Source organism: Hyla sarda, chromosome 1 (genome assembly GCF_029499605.1).
Source record: "Hyla sarda isolate aHylSar1 chromosome 1, aHylSar1.hap1, whole genome shotgun sequence".
NCBI classification, from domain to species: domain Eukaryota; kingdom Metazoa; phylum Chordata; class Amphibia; order Anura; family Hylidae; genus Hyla; species Hyla sarda.
The window spans coordinates 298,453,265-298,471,182 of record NC_079189.1 but is presented as its reverse complement, the minus strand read 5'-3'; the positions used below and the strand labels follow the sequence as shown (position 1 = coordinate 298,471,182).

The window sequence follows — 17,918 nt, the reverse complement described above, 5'->3', positions numbered from 1 at the left end:
AAATCATAACTTATATTTTCATCCACAGACTAGTATGAGGGCTTGTTTTTTGCGCGACCAGTTGTCCTTTGTAATGACATCACTCATTATATCATAAAATGTATGGCGCAACCAAAAAACACTATTTTTGTGGGGAAATTAAAACGAAAAATGCAATTTTGCTAATTTTGGAAGGTTTCGTTTTCACGCCGTACAATTTATGGAAAAAATGACGTGTGTTCTTTATTCTGAGGGTCAATACGATTAAAATGATACCCATTATTACATACTTTTATATTATTGTTGCGCTTAAAAAAAAATCACAAACTTTTTAACCAAATTAGTACGTTTATAATCCCTTTATTTTGATGACCTCTAACTTTTTTATTTTTCCGTATAAGCGGCGGTATGGGGGCTCATTTTTTGCGCCATGATCTGTACTTTTTTTTTATACCACATTTGCATATAAAAAACTTAATACATTTTTTTTATATATTTTTTTTAAATAAAATGTATTAAAAAAGTAGGAATTTTGGACTTTTTTTTTTTTCGTTCACGCCGTTCACCGTACGGGATCATTAACATTTTATTTTAATAGTTCGGACATTTACGCACGCGGCGATACCAAATATGTCTATAACAAAAAAAATTGCGCTTTTTGGGGGTAAAATAGGAAAAACGGACGTTTTACTTTTTTATTGGGGGAGGGGATTTTTCACTTTTTTTTACTTTTACTTTTTTTTACACTTGAATAGTCCCCATAGGGGACTGTTCATAGCAATACCATGATTGCTAATACTGATCTGTTCTATGTATAGGACATAGAACAGATCAGTGTTTTCGGTCATCTTCTGCTCTGGTCTGCTCGATCACAGACCAGAGCAGGAGACGCCGGGAGCCGGACGGAGGAAGGAGAGGGGACCTCCGTGCGGCGTTATGAATGATCGGATCCACGCAGCAGTGCTGCGGGCGATCCGATCATTCATTCAAATCGCGCACTGCCGCAGATGCCGGGATCTGTATTGATCCCGGCACCTGAGGGGTTAATGGCGGACGCCCGCGAGATCGCGGGCGTCTGCCATTGCCGGCGGGTCCCTGGCTGCGATCAGCCGCGCATGACACGGGCATCGCTCCGATGCCCGCGGTTATGCACAGGACGTAAATGTACGTCCTGGTGCGTTAAGTACCACCTCACCAGGACGTACATTTACGTCCTGCGTCGTTAAGGGGTTAAAGGGGTACTCCGGTGGAATTTTTTTTAAACTAACTCGTGCCACAAAGTTAAACAGATTTGTAAATGAGAGAAAAAGGGGCTTGAGTGCAGCTCACAATAAATTAGCTGAGGTTCAATATGCTTGAACACCTACACCTTAGGTGTAAAATATATTTGAAAAAGAATAACCATAACCTCAAGGCCAAAATCAGATTGCCTGATACATGATAAAAAATGTATGATTAAAAATTAAAAAGGAACCGTGCTTCAAATGTATGATGAAAGCATTATAAATTTATAAAAAAATATATGTAACATAAATTGTATTGTAGAACCTCCTTTCACACGGCCCTTGTGAGGAGGAAAATAATAAATACATTTTAAAACATAAAACAGCACCACTGTGTGCATATATTGAAAATACAGTCCAATAGTCCGGCATTTGTTAGTTCAAAATGCAAGTTTTTCTCAGTCCGCAAATATAGATGTTAATATGTGTAGACTCTAGTCCATATGTTGGACAGGAATATAGTATAATTACTTCTACTGAGGAAAGGGTCATCATTATAGAGTACCCTGAAACTAACGCACCACTGGCATTTGAATCATCCATCAGCGAACTTCATCGCTACAGCAAACGGTCACAGCCTCTATCCATTCAGCCCAGCCCACCTACCTGGCTGACGTCAGACGCAAAGTTCTTCCATGAGGTTCGTCCATCGGATGTCTACACTGTGCTCCATTCCACCATCACTAGTGGCTTCCATCACATCGGGTCTGTGGCAGGCAGACCAGCCGCAGGAGCGCACGCCAGCGCCCGTATCCAGCACACTCAGACCCCGCTCCGGACGGGTGCTTGCCGGCACCAACCCTTTGGTAAGTCTCATCTGGCTGGTAAATATATTCTATATTGCTGTCCAACATATGGACTAGAGTCTACACATATTAACATCTATGTTTGCGGACTAAGAAAAACTTGCATTTTGAACTAACAAATGCTGGACTAACGGACTTTACTTTCAATATATGCACAGTGGTGCTGTTTTAGGTTTTAACATTTATTTATTATTTTCCTCCTCACAAGGGCCCTGTGAAAAGAGGTTCTACAATACAATTTATTTGTTACATGTATTTTTAATAAATGTATAATGCTTTCATCATACATTTAAAGCACGGTTCCTTTTTAATGTTTCATAATTCATCAGGCCATCTGATTTTGGCCTTGAGGTTATGGTTATAATTTTTTTTTTGGGGGATTTGTAAATTACTTATTAGCTGTATACTACAGAGGAAATTCTCTTTTTTGGATTACTTTTCTGTCATGACCACTGCTCTCTGATAACACCTCTGTCCATTTTAGGAACTGTCCAGAGCAGCTTATGTTTGCTATGGGGATTTTATCCTGCTCTGGACAGTTCCTGACATGGACAGAGGTGTCAGCAGAGAGCACTATGGTCGTGACAAAAGAAATCCCAAAAGAAAATAATTTCCTCTGTAGTATACAGCCGCTAATAAGTACTGGAAGGATTAATTTTTTTTTTTATAGAAGTAATTTACAAATCTGTTGATTTAAAGGGGTATTCCGAAAGGATAGGGGATAAGATGTCTGATCGCGGGGGGCCCGCCGCTGGGACCCCCCCGCGATCTCCCTGCAGCAGCCCACATTCTATGCGTAGCTGCGTCTGAAGTTTTGGAAACCTCCGGGCTTCCGAGACGGGGACGTGACGTCACGCCCCCTCCATTCATGTCTATGGGAGAGGGCGTTGCGGCCGTTACGCCTCCTCCCATAGAAATGAATGGAGGGGGCAGGACGTGGCGTGACATCACGTCCCCGTCTCAGAAGCCCGGAGGTTTCCGAAACTTCAGACGCAGCTATGCATAGAATGCGGGCTACTGCAGGGAGATGGCGGGGGGTCCCAGCGGTGGGGCCCCCGCGATCAGACATCTTATACCCTATCCTTTCGATGGGGGATAAGGTGTTTTTGCCCAGAATACCACTTTAAATAAAAAATAAAGTTTTCCACCGGAGTACCCTTTTAAAAGCATGTTGATTTAGAACAAGGTTGTATCGAAACCATGTAAAAATCTGACATGTTTCATAACCAAGGAGAATCAGTTCCACGTGGAGAAAAAGGTTTTCCTATAGCTATGCAATTAAGCTAGACATACACAACATGTACTTAAGTGTGTCCTGGGAAATTCAACCCCAATCTAAGGGACCATGGACATCACTGTACTCCAGCTCCACACAACCATGAAGCCATTTAAAAAATAAATAAATAAATTCTAATATTATATATATATATATATATATATATATATATATATATATATATATTGCTGTGCTATAGAAATATTCCCCCCCCAGAAGGGCAAATTATATCTGTAACATTGTATCATACAAAAGGTTCTATATGGCGGCACAGAGTATAGATATATGGCTCTGAAGTATAGATACTCAGGGTCTGCGCACCCCCATCTAATAGGGTGTGCTGTCAGCATGATGTCTAATTTGCCAGAACCCAGCTAAGTTAGATTTGGCTAGATCAGTGTTTCCCAACCAGGGTGCCTCCAGGTGTTTCCAAACTACAACTCCCAGAATGACTGGACAAAGGCAGCCAAAGGCTGTCCAGGCTTGCTGGGAGTTGCAGTTTTGCAACATCTGGAGTCACCCTGGTTGGGAAACACAGTGCTAGATTTTAACCTATTAAGTCCCTGATGTGTCAGAATTATCTCCCCGATGTTTATTTCTAGAGATGAACGAACTTACAGTAAATTCGATTCATCACGAACTTCTCGGCTCGGCAGTTGATGACTTATCCTGCGTCAATTAGTTCAGCCTTCAGGTGCTCCGGTGGGCTGGAAAAGGTGGATACATTCCTAGGAAAGTCTCCTAGGACTGTATCCACCTTTTCCAGCCCACCGGAGCACCTGAAAGCTGAACTAATTTATGCAGGAAAAGTTATCAACTGCCGAGCCGAGAAGTTCGTGACTAATCGAATTTACTCTAAGTTCGCTCATCTCTATTTATTTCCCTACTTTTACAGGGAATTATCTCTGTACAGCCAGCATAGTGATAAACCTATGAAATGCACTTTATGGGACAGAACTGGCAAATCTTAACCAATTCAAAAAAGGCTACATATATTAAAAAGGGTATCAATACTAAGGAAAATTGCAGGTTCAAGATATGAGCATATTGTACCCTAAGCAGCATACAAATGCTAGGGCTCTCCTATATTGAATTTTCCATGAACTCCTGCCAGTATTAATCTGGCAGCCATTAATGCCTTTAAATTGACACAACTAAGATTTCAATGCAGTTTGGGAAAATGTACATTTCATGTGCTATTAGCTGTAGAGATCCTGAATAACTACTACTGAAAGTTACATCTATTGCTCTCTCCACACACACATCCAACACATGATAAGGTCAGGTTATCACTATATTTAGGGTCAGAAATATCACATAGTTGTGATGCATTGCCAAAACAACAGGTCACAGGAATAATGGGAACCATCCATTAGTTGCACAACTCAAAAGGGAGAGTGTAAAAAAACATTCAGATGACATGGGAATGTTACAATGTTACATAGTAAGCACAACAAAGATTTGTTGCAAGATTAAAGCAAACAAAAGCAAACAGCCAAAGTATGTGGCATCCTCTCCATAGTAGGTAGTACCCTACAGAACATTGTGACCCCCTACTCCGTTATCTCCAGAACTATGATGACAGTCTGTGTCTCACACTAAAGGCAAAGAGAGACCTGGCATTTAACCAAATTGGAATCAAGACATGGTAGCCCAGGCTAAAGAGTACATAATGCCCATGTTCTGGATCACTCAACTACACAACCACTGCAGTCAGCCTGTATCTGAACACTGGCATCACCATCATGGGACCATTTGATCATCACAAAATCCAAAAGGGGATGATAGCCCTAGGCACACTGCAGAGCCACCTACACAAAGCTTGTGTGACAAAAAATAAATAAAAAAAGAAGCCTTTTCTGTCCCATGAAAATTCATTTTGCCTGCCCCCATTTGGCACTGCACTATAGATGTATTTTCTCACACAAGCAATGGCTTTCAATTTCCGTATATACAGCATCTGTAGATTTTTGTTACAATTTTTTTCTCTCAAATTTTGTATTTAAGATGAAAACAACAAACCTGCTGGGAGAAACCAAAAGCACACAGAGGTATAGCATTATCCTATACACCCCTTTTATTATGGTCCTGCAAAACTCTACACTTGTACATAGCTGTAATGCAGACCTGTAAATGAGGTATTAACATTTTGATTGCATTATAGTGGTATTCCAGCGTTAGTGAAAAAGTCATATACTGCTGGGGCCGTGCAAAATCAGAAAACAAAAGCTATATTTACCTAGTCTTGGGCCCCTGCTGCTCCCCCCGCAGCTCCGGTTTGGCACCATCTAGTCCCGTCTTATTCCTGCTTTGGAAAGGAGAGCAATGGAGTAGAACCTGCCGGCTAAGCCAATCAGAAAACTGCTGCAGTCAGTCATTAGCAGGATCTACTCTGTGCTCTAGCCTTAGAAGCAGGTAGACTGAAGCTGGGGGACCGGACGCAGCTGACCAGACTAGGTAAGTATAGCTTTTTATTCTATTTTTGCATGACCACAGCAGCATAGGAATTTTTCCTAAATGCTGGAATATCCCTTTAAATTGTGCAAACTGTAAGACCCAACGCATTCTAATGTGCACTTCGGAGTAAAACTGGCATGACAGAAATACTATAAATTCAGCCAGAAGCTGGTGTAAATGCTACCAGAAATCAATTAAATATGTGGATAACAGACTGTAAAAATTTGCTTAACATTTATTAAGAGGCGAGTGTTTTAAATTTGGCACATCTTGTTGGGCACTTTCCCTGTAGAACAGCTTAGGACCCCTGCCGCAGGAACCCAACGTTCTAGAAATACTGTTTAGAATGCCGGGTGCTTCAAGCCGCTGGGACCCCGCAATCAGACATCTTATCCCCTATTCTTTGGATATGGGATAAGATGTTTAGGGACAGAGAACCCCTTTAAGGTGCTTTCTGAATAGCTAGTGGTAGCTAGTCTGCCAATCCTAAATCTTAAATAAATAAGAGTAACTGTATACTATAGGTGTTATCAACAGTACCACTCCCAGTTTTTGTATATTTCTCCTCCACAAGGAACAGAGAAGTTGGGCCTCAATCTATACCTAGAGAAGAGATGTTATACCAAAAGCATAAGGCCTACTTCACATCTGCGTAGGAGGCTCCATTTGGGGAGTTTTTTTTTTTAACCTACCCATGTCCTTCTAATCAAATGGGTTCTATGATAGAGCTCCAACACTGATGTCAACATAGCCCAAGACATGGTGGTCATTACACTATAGCAACAGAAGCGTTGATATACCACGTGTATGACATACATGGTCAACGAATTCCATCCCAATAGAAAAGCTGATCTATCGCATGTATAAGAAGTGATGGTCCTTACACTAAAGCTATAGAAGAGCTGATATACAGCGGGGATCAAAAGTTTGGGCACCCCAGGTAAAAATTTGTATTAATGTGCATAAAGAAGCCAAGGAAAGATGGAAAAATCTCCAAAAGGCATCAAATTACAGATTAGACATTCTTATAATATGTCAACAAAAGTTAGATTTTATTTCCATCATTTACACTTTCAAAATAACAGAAAACAAAAAAATGGCGTCTGCAAAAGTTCTGGCACCCGGCAGAGATAATATCTTGTACTGCCCCCTTTGGCAAGTATCACCGCTTTCTAAATGCTTTTTGTAGCCAGCCAAGAGTCTTTCAATTCTTGTTTGAGGTATCTTTGCCCATTCTTCCTAACAAAAGTCTTCCAGTTCTTTGAGACTTCTGGGCTGTCTGTCACACACTGCTCTTTTAAAGGTCTATCCATAGTTTTTCAATTATGTTGAGGTCAGGAGATTGTGAATGCCATGGCAAAACCTTCAGTTTACGCCTCTTGATGTAATCCCCCATGGATTTCGAGGTGTGTTTAGAATCATTATCCATTTGCAGAAGCCATACTCTCTAACTTCAGCTTTTTCACAGATCACATCAAGTTAGCATCTAAAATTTGCTGAAATTTTATTGAATACATTTTTTCCTTCTACTTGTGAGATGTTCCCTGTGCCACTGGCTGCAATACTACCCCAAAGCATGATTGATCCACCCCCATGCTTAACAGTTGGACAGAGGTTCTTTTCATTAAATTCTGTTCCCCTTCTCCAAACGTACCTTTGTTCATTCCGGCCAAAAAATTCAATTTTAACCTCATCGGTCCACAGAACTTGTTTCCAAAATGCAACAGCCTTGTCTATATGTTCATTTGCAAAGTTCAAACACTGATTTTTGTGGTGAGGACATAGAAGAGGTTTTCTTCTGATGACTCTTCCATGAAGACCATATTTGTACAAGTATCTCTTTATAGTGGAATAGTGTACCACAACTCCAGTGTCTGCCAGATCTTTCTGGAAGGATTATGCAATCAAATGCGGGTTTTGAATAGTTTTTCTCACAATCCTTGGAGCTGTTCTGTCTGATATTTTTCTTGGTCTTCCAGATCTTGTTTTAACTTCTACTTTTCCCGATGACTGCCATTTCTTAATTACATTCCGAACAGAGGATATTGACAGTTGAAAACGTTTTGCTATCTTCTTATAGCCTTCTCCAGTTTTGTGAGCATCAACTATTTTCAGTTTCAGATTTCTAGACAACTGCTTAGAAGAACCCATGGTGCTGATTGTTGGGGCAAGGTCAGATGAGTCTGGGCATTTAAAACCTTTGAGATTGACATCACCTGATCTTCCCAGATGATAGAGAATAATCCATGACACTGGCAGGTCTCAGCTTTGCAAAGGGGGCAGTGCATGCTATAAATTCTGCAGGGTGTCCAAACTTTTGCAGACGCCATTTTTTTGTTTTCTGTTATTTTGAAAGTGTAAATGATGGAAATAAAATCTAACTTTTGTTGACATATTATAAGAATGTCTAATCTGTAATTTAATGCCTTTGGAGATTTTTCCATCTTTCCTTGGCTTCTTTATGCACATTAATGCATATTTTTACCTGGGGTGCCCAAACCCACTGTACAACATGCATAAGAAGTGATGTGCCTACACTAAAGCTATAGAAGAGCTGATATACAACATGTATAAGATGTGATGGTCCTTAGACTAAAAGCTATAGAAGAGATGATATATACTGCATGTATAATATATATCCTATCCAGTCCTTGATGTGTCAGAATGATGTCCTAGATGTTTATTTCCCTACTGTTTACAGGGAAGATTATTTCTGTACAGCCAGCATAGTGGTAATCCTATCAAATACACTTTATGAGAAAGAGCTGGACAATATTAACAGATTTAACAAGAGGCTTCATATATTAATAAGGGTTTCAATACTGATATTCTATACCTACAGAAGAGCTGATATACAACATGTATAATAAACAGTGGTCGCACCTGTCAAGTAAACAGTATAATACCAGATAAATTGTACCAAGAATATGAAGTTTACAGATATGCATCCAAGGCAGATGGAGAATTCAATACAGAATACAGAAAAAGGTTTCATGGAGATTTCGATACATTAAAGGGGTACTCTGCTAGAAATTTTTTTTTGCTGGTGCTAGAACATTATACAGATTTGTTAATTACTTCTATTTATAATCTTAGCATTTCTTTTCTGTCTGACCACAGTGCTCTCTGCTGACACCTCTGTCCGTGTCAGGAACTGTCCAGAGTAGGAGCAAATCCCCATAACAAACCTCTCCTGCTCTGGACAGTTCCTGACATGGACAGAGGTGTATATGCAGTTTGAATTTAGAGGTTCAGTTGCATCAGTTATTGTCATAGAAAACTTACACTTTTTTGGTTAACACTTTAGTGCAATAAAGTTCCAATTGTTTTATTGAAATTCCAAGGAAAGTAGGTGTGGCTAGCCATGTACAAGAAAAAAAAATAAAAATACATATCCCAAAAACCGTATGGCACTGTAAACACATCTGTTTTTCATTGACTTCAAGATTTAAAAACCCTATACATTTATTTTTTTTTTTTTAACAGGACACAACACCGTAGTAGACAGCAGTTTTGTGTATGGTCAAAAAAAAATTAAAAAAGGATGCATCTTGTTGCATGGGATGTCTATATATACAGTTTTCCTATACAAAACAGTATATGAAAACTATATAGCAAAATCGCGATGTGAATGCACCCTAACTTTCTAGCACCATAAAAAAATCGTTTTCCATCGAAGTACCCCTCTAAGAACTTCCATATAATTTGTGACTAAACCTGTTATTCTGAACTCTTTTTAGGTATTTTTTTCTAGTGACCGCTGTGTCATTGCTCTGCTGTCACTCAAATGACCTTTGGCCAAAAGAGTTCTACCAAGCACACATCAGGATTTGGGGATAACATGCAAGCAGCACCCTCCACAGAGTAGCTACCAAACATCATCTATTCCTTCACGAATAACTGGAGCACCACAAAAGAACTTACCGGTGGTCTGTTCTGTGGAAACATCTTCACAGGAGGTAGTAGAACTTGTCTCAGACTGAATGAAGGACCTCTCCTGCAAAAGAAAAGAAAGACTTTCAGAACATACATTCAGCTACTGAGACATGAAGAATGCAGCAACACATGCAGAAAAACGCTGCCTGACTACATCAATGAATGTGCACATTTAAAGGGGTGCTCCGCTGCTCAGCGCCGGGAGCTCATGATGTCACACCCTGCCCCCCTCAATGCAAGTCTATGGGAGGGGGCGTGACGGCAGTCACGCCCCCTCCCATAGACTTGCATTGAGGGGGGCGGGACGTGATGTAATGAGGGGGCGGGGCTATGACGTTACGAGCTCCCGGCTCCAGCATTCGGAACAGTTTGTTATACATACTGAGCAGCAGAGTACCCCTTTAAGCTATTCAGGTGATAGGTATGGAAACAAAGGGTGGGGTGCACATGTGCAGGTACACAGGTATATGTACAAGGAGGAAGGTGCTTACACCCTGGGGAGTAAAGGGGGAAGACCTATCAGGCCATCCTCTGGTAGAAGGATTGTCATGACAGGTTTTGGGAGAAGTTCAGACAGATCTGTTGGGAATGATACATTAGAGCCTGGCACCAATGCAAATCCATGGTGGCAGCAGCCCAGAGAGAGTGCAAAGCCATGGTGGCAAGTATCCAGAAGCAAAATCATCATGAAATATACAACTACTGAATATATTCACTCTATAGGATTGGGATACATAAGTTGTGTATACATGATACATTTATAGTACAGTAGTTTGGGGACACTCCCTCAGTAGCAGACTGTGGCCATCCTAGAACGCATACTCATGTAAAGTATTCTGTACATTACAAGACCCCCCATCTTATTCTGCTTATAATACATGACCCCCCCCCCACCTTACATGACGATACTACGCCTATAATACATGACCCCCCCACCTTACATGACGATACTACGCCTATAATACATGACCCCCCCACCTTACATGACGATACTACGCCTATAATACATGACCCCCATCTTACACAATGATAGTATGCCTCCAACATCATTATGTAACTCATTATAAACTTCAGTGGGTCAGAAGTTTACATACACCATGTTGATTGTGCCTTTAAATAGCTTGAGAAATTCCAAAAATGTTGTCATGGCTTTGGAAGCATCTGATAGGCTAAATGACATAATATGAGTTCATTTGTGGGATTTTAAGGCCTACTTTAAGTTTAACATGCCGCTCTGCTAGAGGCGCTCCACAAGTCTGGTACCGTCTTAGGAGAAATTCCGAAAACACCAGATTTCTCGGTTCAAATGACAATATGCAATGGGACTTCAGAGCTATCATACTTTTCAGGAAGGAGACTACTTGTGGCTTTTAAAGATGAATGAACTTTGGTACAAAAAAAAAAAATAATAATAATCAAATCAAGTTAAGAACAGCAATAGACCTTGGAAGATGCTGGATGCGACAGATACAAAAGTGTCTATATCTACAGTAAAACAAGGAAGATGCCTCTACTCCAAAACACAAAAAAACATACTGGGTTGGGTCTGATGAAACTCTTTGGCCAAAATGACAATGGTTAGGTATGGAGAGAGAAAAAAAAAAAAAGGAGGAGTCTTGCAAGCCAATGGAAGCCATGCCACTATAAAACAGGTGAGTGGAAGCATCATGTTAGGGGTTCACATGACTAATTCACTTTTCATGATAGATTATCAACATGAGGTACAAAATTATGAGGAGGAAACTAAGTTAAAGGGTTAAAGGGGTACTCCGGTGTGAAAATGTTTCAAAATCAACTGGTGCCAGAAATTAAACAGATTTGTAAATTACTTCTATTAAAAAATCTTAATCCTTCTAGTACTTAGCTGCTATATGCTCCAGAGGACGTTGTATAGTTCTTTTCTGTCTGACCACAGTGCTCTCTGCTGACACCTCTGTCCATGTCAGGAATTGTCCAGAGCAGGAGCAAATCCACACAGCAAACCTATCTTGCTCTGTCCAGAGGTGTCAGTAGAGTGCACTGTGGTCAGACAGAAGCAGCTGAAAAGTACTAGAAGGATTAAGATTTTTAAATAGAAGTAATTTACAAATCTGTTTAATTTCTAGCACCAGGTGATTTAAAAAAACAAATTCCACCGAAGTTCCCCTTTAAAGCTTCAGCAAAATGACAGTCACCCCAAGCATACTACATATCTAATGGGCACTGTCGTAACAGTCAGGAGAAATGAATCAAAATCCCAGCAACTTACAGTAAGAAAGGTGACCCATAACGTGTGACCCAAGTTCTAATGCTACCAGATACTAGCCATGTGTAAGTAAACTTCAGAGAAACTGGGAATGTGATGAAAGGAATTGCCTCTAGTATTATTCTGACATTTCACATTCTTGAAATATAGTAGTGATCTGAAACGACCTAAGAGTGGGAGAGTGCACGTCAGGGATGGTGAAAAATGGAGCTTTAATGAACGTGACCAATGTGCATGCAAACTTATGACCACCTGTATGATAAACAGAGAATTGATACGTAGTCATGTATGATATGCAGAATATATCAGTGAGGCTGGGTTCACATATGTCCGGCTAAGTGAAGGAAACCTAAAGCTCCCTGCAACTGATGCCACAACTGATGACATAGGTGCATCAGTTGTCCAGCATCAGGCGGCTATTAATTGCGCAGGCTGGACAGGGGAAAGCAGCAAGATACGTTCCTCAGGCTGGCATGTTCAACCATCTGGCAACAAACTTGAGATGCTGGTCGAATGTGAACTGTCCCATTCAAATGAATTGGACCAGTTCTATCAATAGTTTCCCTCTGGCGATCTGATGTAATCTCCTCCCCCCGTAGGGATCACGCGTGAGGGCATCTCCTCCCATCTCCTCGCCCCCCCCCCCGGTAGGGATCACGCGTGAGGGCATCTCCTCCCATCTCCTCGCCCCCCCCCCGGTAGGGATCATGCACGAGGGCATCTCCTCGCCCCCCCCCCCCGTAGGGATCACGCACGAGGGCATCTCCTCCTCGCCCCCCCCGTAGGGATCACGCACGAGGGCATCTCCTCCTCGCCCCCCCCCCCCCCCCGTAGGGATCACGCACGAGGGCATCTCCTCCTCGCCCCCCCCCCCCCCGTAGGGATCACGCACGAGGGCATCTCCTCCTCGCCCCCCCCCCCCCGTAGGGATCACGCACGAGGGCATCTCCTCGCCCCCCCCCCCGTAGGGATCACGCACGAGGGCATCTCCTCCTCGCCCCCCCCCCCCGTAGGGATCACGCACGAGGGCATCTCCTCCTCGCCCCCCCCCCCCGTAGGGATCACGCACGAGGGCATCTCCTCCTCGCCCCCCCCCCCCGTAGGGATCACGCACGAGGGCATCTCCTCCTCGCCCCCCCCCCCCGTAGGGATCACGCACGAGGGCATCTCCTCCCCCCCCGTAGGGATCAGGCACGAGGGCATCTCCTCCCCCCCCCCGTAGGGATCAGGCACGAGGGCATCTCCTCCCCCCCCCCGTAGGGATCAGGCACGAGGGCATCTCCTCCCCCCCCCCGTAGGGATCAGGCACGAGGGCATCTCCTCCCCCCCCCGTAGGGATCAGGCACGAGGGCATCTCCTCCCCCCCCCCGTAGGGATCAGGCACGAGGGCATCTCCTCCCCCCCCCCGTAGGGATCACGCACGAGGGCATCTCCTCCCCCCCCCCCCCCGTAGGGATCACGCACGAGGGCATCTCCTCCCCCCCCCCCGTAGGGATCACGCACGAGGGCATCTCCTCCCCCCCCCCGTAGGGATCACGCACGAGGGCATCTCCTCCCCCCCCCCCGTAGGGATCAGGCATGAGGGCATCTCCTTCCCCCTTAGGGATCAGGCATGAGGGCATCTCCTCCCCCCCGTAGGGATCAGGCATGAGGGCATCTCCTCCCTCCCGTAGGGATCAGGCAGGAGGGCATCTCCTCCACTAGGGAACACACACACACACACACACACACACACACGAGAATCCATACAGCTCCCCAATAATACAGTCAGCCCCCCTCACCCATGATGGCCAGATCCCATCCCCACACATTGCCCTGTAAGGACAGGATGCGTTTCCCCAGGATCCCAGGCACCAGACATGTGTCGTCCTTTCCAGCCCCGGCCTCCTAGCCCCCTCCCCCTCCCGGTGTTTACCCCAGCCTCCCTACTCTCCTCCCGCAAGCTCCCCAATGGACTCCCCTCCTGATGCCTCCATGGCCCTCTCCCCAGCCCCCATAGAGACCACCTCACCCCTATCTCCCCACATTACCTTTCATCCCATTCCCTGCGTCCTCCTCTCCAGCAGAGCCCTCCCTCGACCACCACAGGCCTCTCTTTCCCTATGTATCCCAGCCACACACCAAGAGCGAACCCTCAGCCCCAGATGCCCCCCCGTTCTCACCGGGCCCCGAGGTAGGAGGAGCCAGTGTCCGGTCGGGCCCAGTCTCCCGGTGCTCGGTGCAGCCCCTCCCTCCAGCTCAATCAGCAGCCGCCAGCTCCACGTGGGTCCAGGCTCCTGCAGGCTGCCCAAGCCACCTCCAACCAATCATAGTTCGCCTCACCCCACGTGGGCCTCGCTTCTTTTTCTTCAATTGGCTACCTGTAACAGACCTGCCAATCAAGCAAACCACAGAATCTTAGATGCTTAACTCTTGAGGTTCCTGAGCAAATCGAATGCTTTCAGGTTTTAACCCCTTACTATTCTCGATCCTACCGCTGGGGACATTTTTTATCCGACTTTGGTCTTAGTCTCCAAAAACAAAGAATAGAAATACATTTCATATACAGAGCAACATTGCAGGAGAACTATTTTATCATCATCACCATGTGATCACTGTCTGAAGAACTACATGATATATTAAAGGGGAACTCTGTATTTCACTCCAAATGTTGCACCACTACATAGGGGTGATGAATAACTAATTCTCAGGACAGTGTATAGTTGATATGTCATAATCATTAGATACTATGTATTATGGACGATAGATAGATATTAGAAAGATGGATAGATAGATAGATATTAGAAAGATAGATAGATAAATAGATAGATAGATATGAGAGAGATAGATATGAGAGAGATAGATATGATATAGATATTAGATAGATAGATATGAGAAAGATAGATAGATATGAGATAGATATGAGGAAGATAGATAAATAGATAGATACTGTAGATAGATAGATATATACAATAGATACTGTAGGTAGATATATAGGATAGATAGATACTGTAGGTAGATATATAGGATATATAGATACTGTAGATAGATATATACGACAGATACTGTAGGTAGATATATAGGATAGATTGATACTGTAGGTATATATATATACACGATAGAAAGATACTGTAGGTAGATATATAGGATAGATAGATACTGTAGGTATATATATATACGATAGATAGATACTGTAGGTAGATATATAGGATAGATAGATACTGTAGGTAGATATATAGGATAGATAGATACTGTAGATAGATAGATACGACATACTGTAGGTAGATATATAGGATAGATAGATACTGTAGGTATATATATATACGATAGATAGATAGATACTGTGGGTAGATATATAGGATAGATAGATACTGTAGGTAGATATATACGGTAGATAGATACTGTAGGTAGATATATACGCTAAATAGATACTGTAGGTAGATATATACTGTCGGTAGATATAAAGGATAGATAGATACTGTAGGTAGATATATGCGATAGATAGATACTGTAGGTAGATATATACGATAGATACTGTAGGTAGATATATAGGATAGATAGATACTGTAGGCAGATATATAGGATAGATAAATACTGTAGGTAGATATATACGATAGATAGATACTGTAGGTAGATATATACGATAGATACTGTAGGTATATATGCAATAGATAGTTATATATATAGATAGATAGATACTGTAGGTAGATATATACGATAGATAAATACTGTAGGTAGATATATACGATAGATAGATACTGTAGGTAAATATATACAATAGATAAATACTGTAGGTAGATATATATGATAGATAGATAGATACTGTAGGTAGATATATACGATAGATAGATACTGTAGATAGACAGACAGCTAGACAGACAGACAGCTAAATATGGGATAGACCGATAGATAGGAAAGGTATATAGATATAACATAAGTAGATAATAAATTGTAGGAGATAGATAGATAGATTGATAAATATACAAAAAAGAAGCTCTCCCACTATCTTATAAGGTGCTGGATGTTCCAGACCTTACAAGCCTGGTAACTGATTGCACAGAGGCACATTCACAGTGTAGGGTCCATCCCAATGAGGTCACCTTATCGGGGTGGGATGGTCCAAGCTATTTGCCCAAATGGTGAGCAAAGTACCTAAATGTTTTCATTTTTGCATTGTAGCAATATAGCATTTCATGTTTTATCTGTATTTTTGTGCTAGCAGTGTGCTGCTGTATTCTCCTGTTTGTAAATAGATAGATAGATAGATAGGCAGACAGATAGTAATGGTGTACCATATAGTGATCCCAACATATAGATATATACATATGAGATAGATAGATAGATAGATAGATAGATATGAGATAGATAGATATGAGATAGATATGAGAAAGATAGATAGATAGACATGAAATAAATAGATAGATATGATATAGATATATATGAGATAGATAGATATGATAGATAGATAGATAGATAGATATGAGATAGATAGATAGACATGAAATATATATATATAGATAGATATGATATAGATAGATATGAGATAGATAGATAGATATGAGATAGATAAATAGATATGAGATAGATAGATATGATATAGATAGATATGAGATAGATAGATATTAGATAGATAAATAGATATGAGATAGATACATATGAGATAGATAGATATGAGATAGATAGATAGATAGATAATGAGATAGATATATAGATAGATAGATAGATATGAGATAGATAAATAGATATGAGATAGATAGATATGATATAGATAGATATGAGATAGATAAATAGATATGAGATAGATACATATGAGATAGATAGATATGAGATAGATAGATAGATAATGAGATAGATATATAGATAGATAGATAGATATGAGATATAGATAGATAGATAAATAGATAGATAGATATGAGATATAGATAGATAGATATGAGATAGATAGATAAATAGATAGATAATGAGATAGATAGATAGATATGAGATAGATAGATAACTAGATAGATATGCGATAGATAGATAGATAGATATATAGATAGATAGATATGAGATAGATAGATAAATAGATAGATAGATAATGAGATAGATATATAGATAGATATGAGATAGATAGATAGATAGATAACTAGATAGATATACGATAGATAGATATATAGATAGATAATGATAGATCTATAGACAGATAGATAGATATGAGATATAGATAGATAGATAGATAGATAGATATGAGATATAGATAGATAGATATGAGATAGATAGATAAATAGATAGATAATGAGATAGATAGATAGATAGATAGATATGAGATAGATAGATAGATAATGAGAGATATATAGATAGATAGTAATGGTATACCACCTAGTGATCCCAACAAAGTGGGAAAATCCTATGACAGATTTGGCCTCCACTTTAATTTGTAAGAAATGTATGAAATCTTCTAAAACCAATCTAAGAAATGTCCCAGAAGCCCACTGCAATGAGAAGCATGGGGTAGTAAACGAGATGCTATTGATATGTGACCCCCTATGTCTCTATTTGGTAGCCGCCTGTCCCTGAATGTCTTACTCAGAGGCTTGGCTGGTGGTAGCAGCGGCTGGCTAGATGGGTCAGTGAGTGTTCTATGGAGAGGGGAGGTGCTGGTACCCAGGCAGGGTGGTGAGGATGCTGCATCTCCTGTATCCAGACCTGGTATCTCCAGCCCCCCTCCTATACTCTGGAGACTGCTAACAGGAGAGAGAGAAAGGGGGGCTGTTCTTTTTATTGCTCTCCCCTAATCCTTCATCTCTCCTCCTCTCATCCATCTTTTCCTGAATCTGCTCATCTCCCCTCCCCTCACATACCTTCTTGTTTGCATGGAATGCTCATGGGGATGGGGGTTAACCCTGAAGAAGGATAAACAAGATTAATACAATAGAGACCCTCCCTCCCCTCCCTCTGCCTATTCTAGCCACCTTCCC

General features: G+C 41.6%; 1 protein-coding gene across 7 annotated transcripts in view; it reads right to left on the bottom strand.

The window, feature by feature from the left end:
- The window catches only part of LOC130268744 (transducin-like enhancer protein 1), a 124,122-nt gene that overhangs the window by 36,524 nt on the left and 69,680 nt on the right, over nt 1-17,918 (bottom strand). For 3 of the 7 annotated variants that reach the window (XM_056518055.1, XM_056518054.1, XM_056518056.1), the window contains exon 2: nt 9,726-9,798. In XM_056518055.1, the coding sequence (XP_056374030.1) occupies nt 9,726-9,749 (24 nt within the window). In that variant the 5' untranslated portion in view covers nt 9,750-9,798. The other 4 variants (XM_056518050.1, XM_056518051.1, XM_056518052.1 and 1 more) reach the window with 3 other exon arrangements.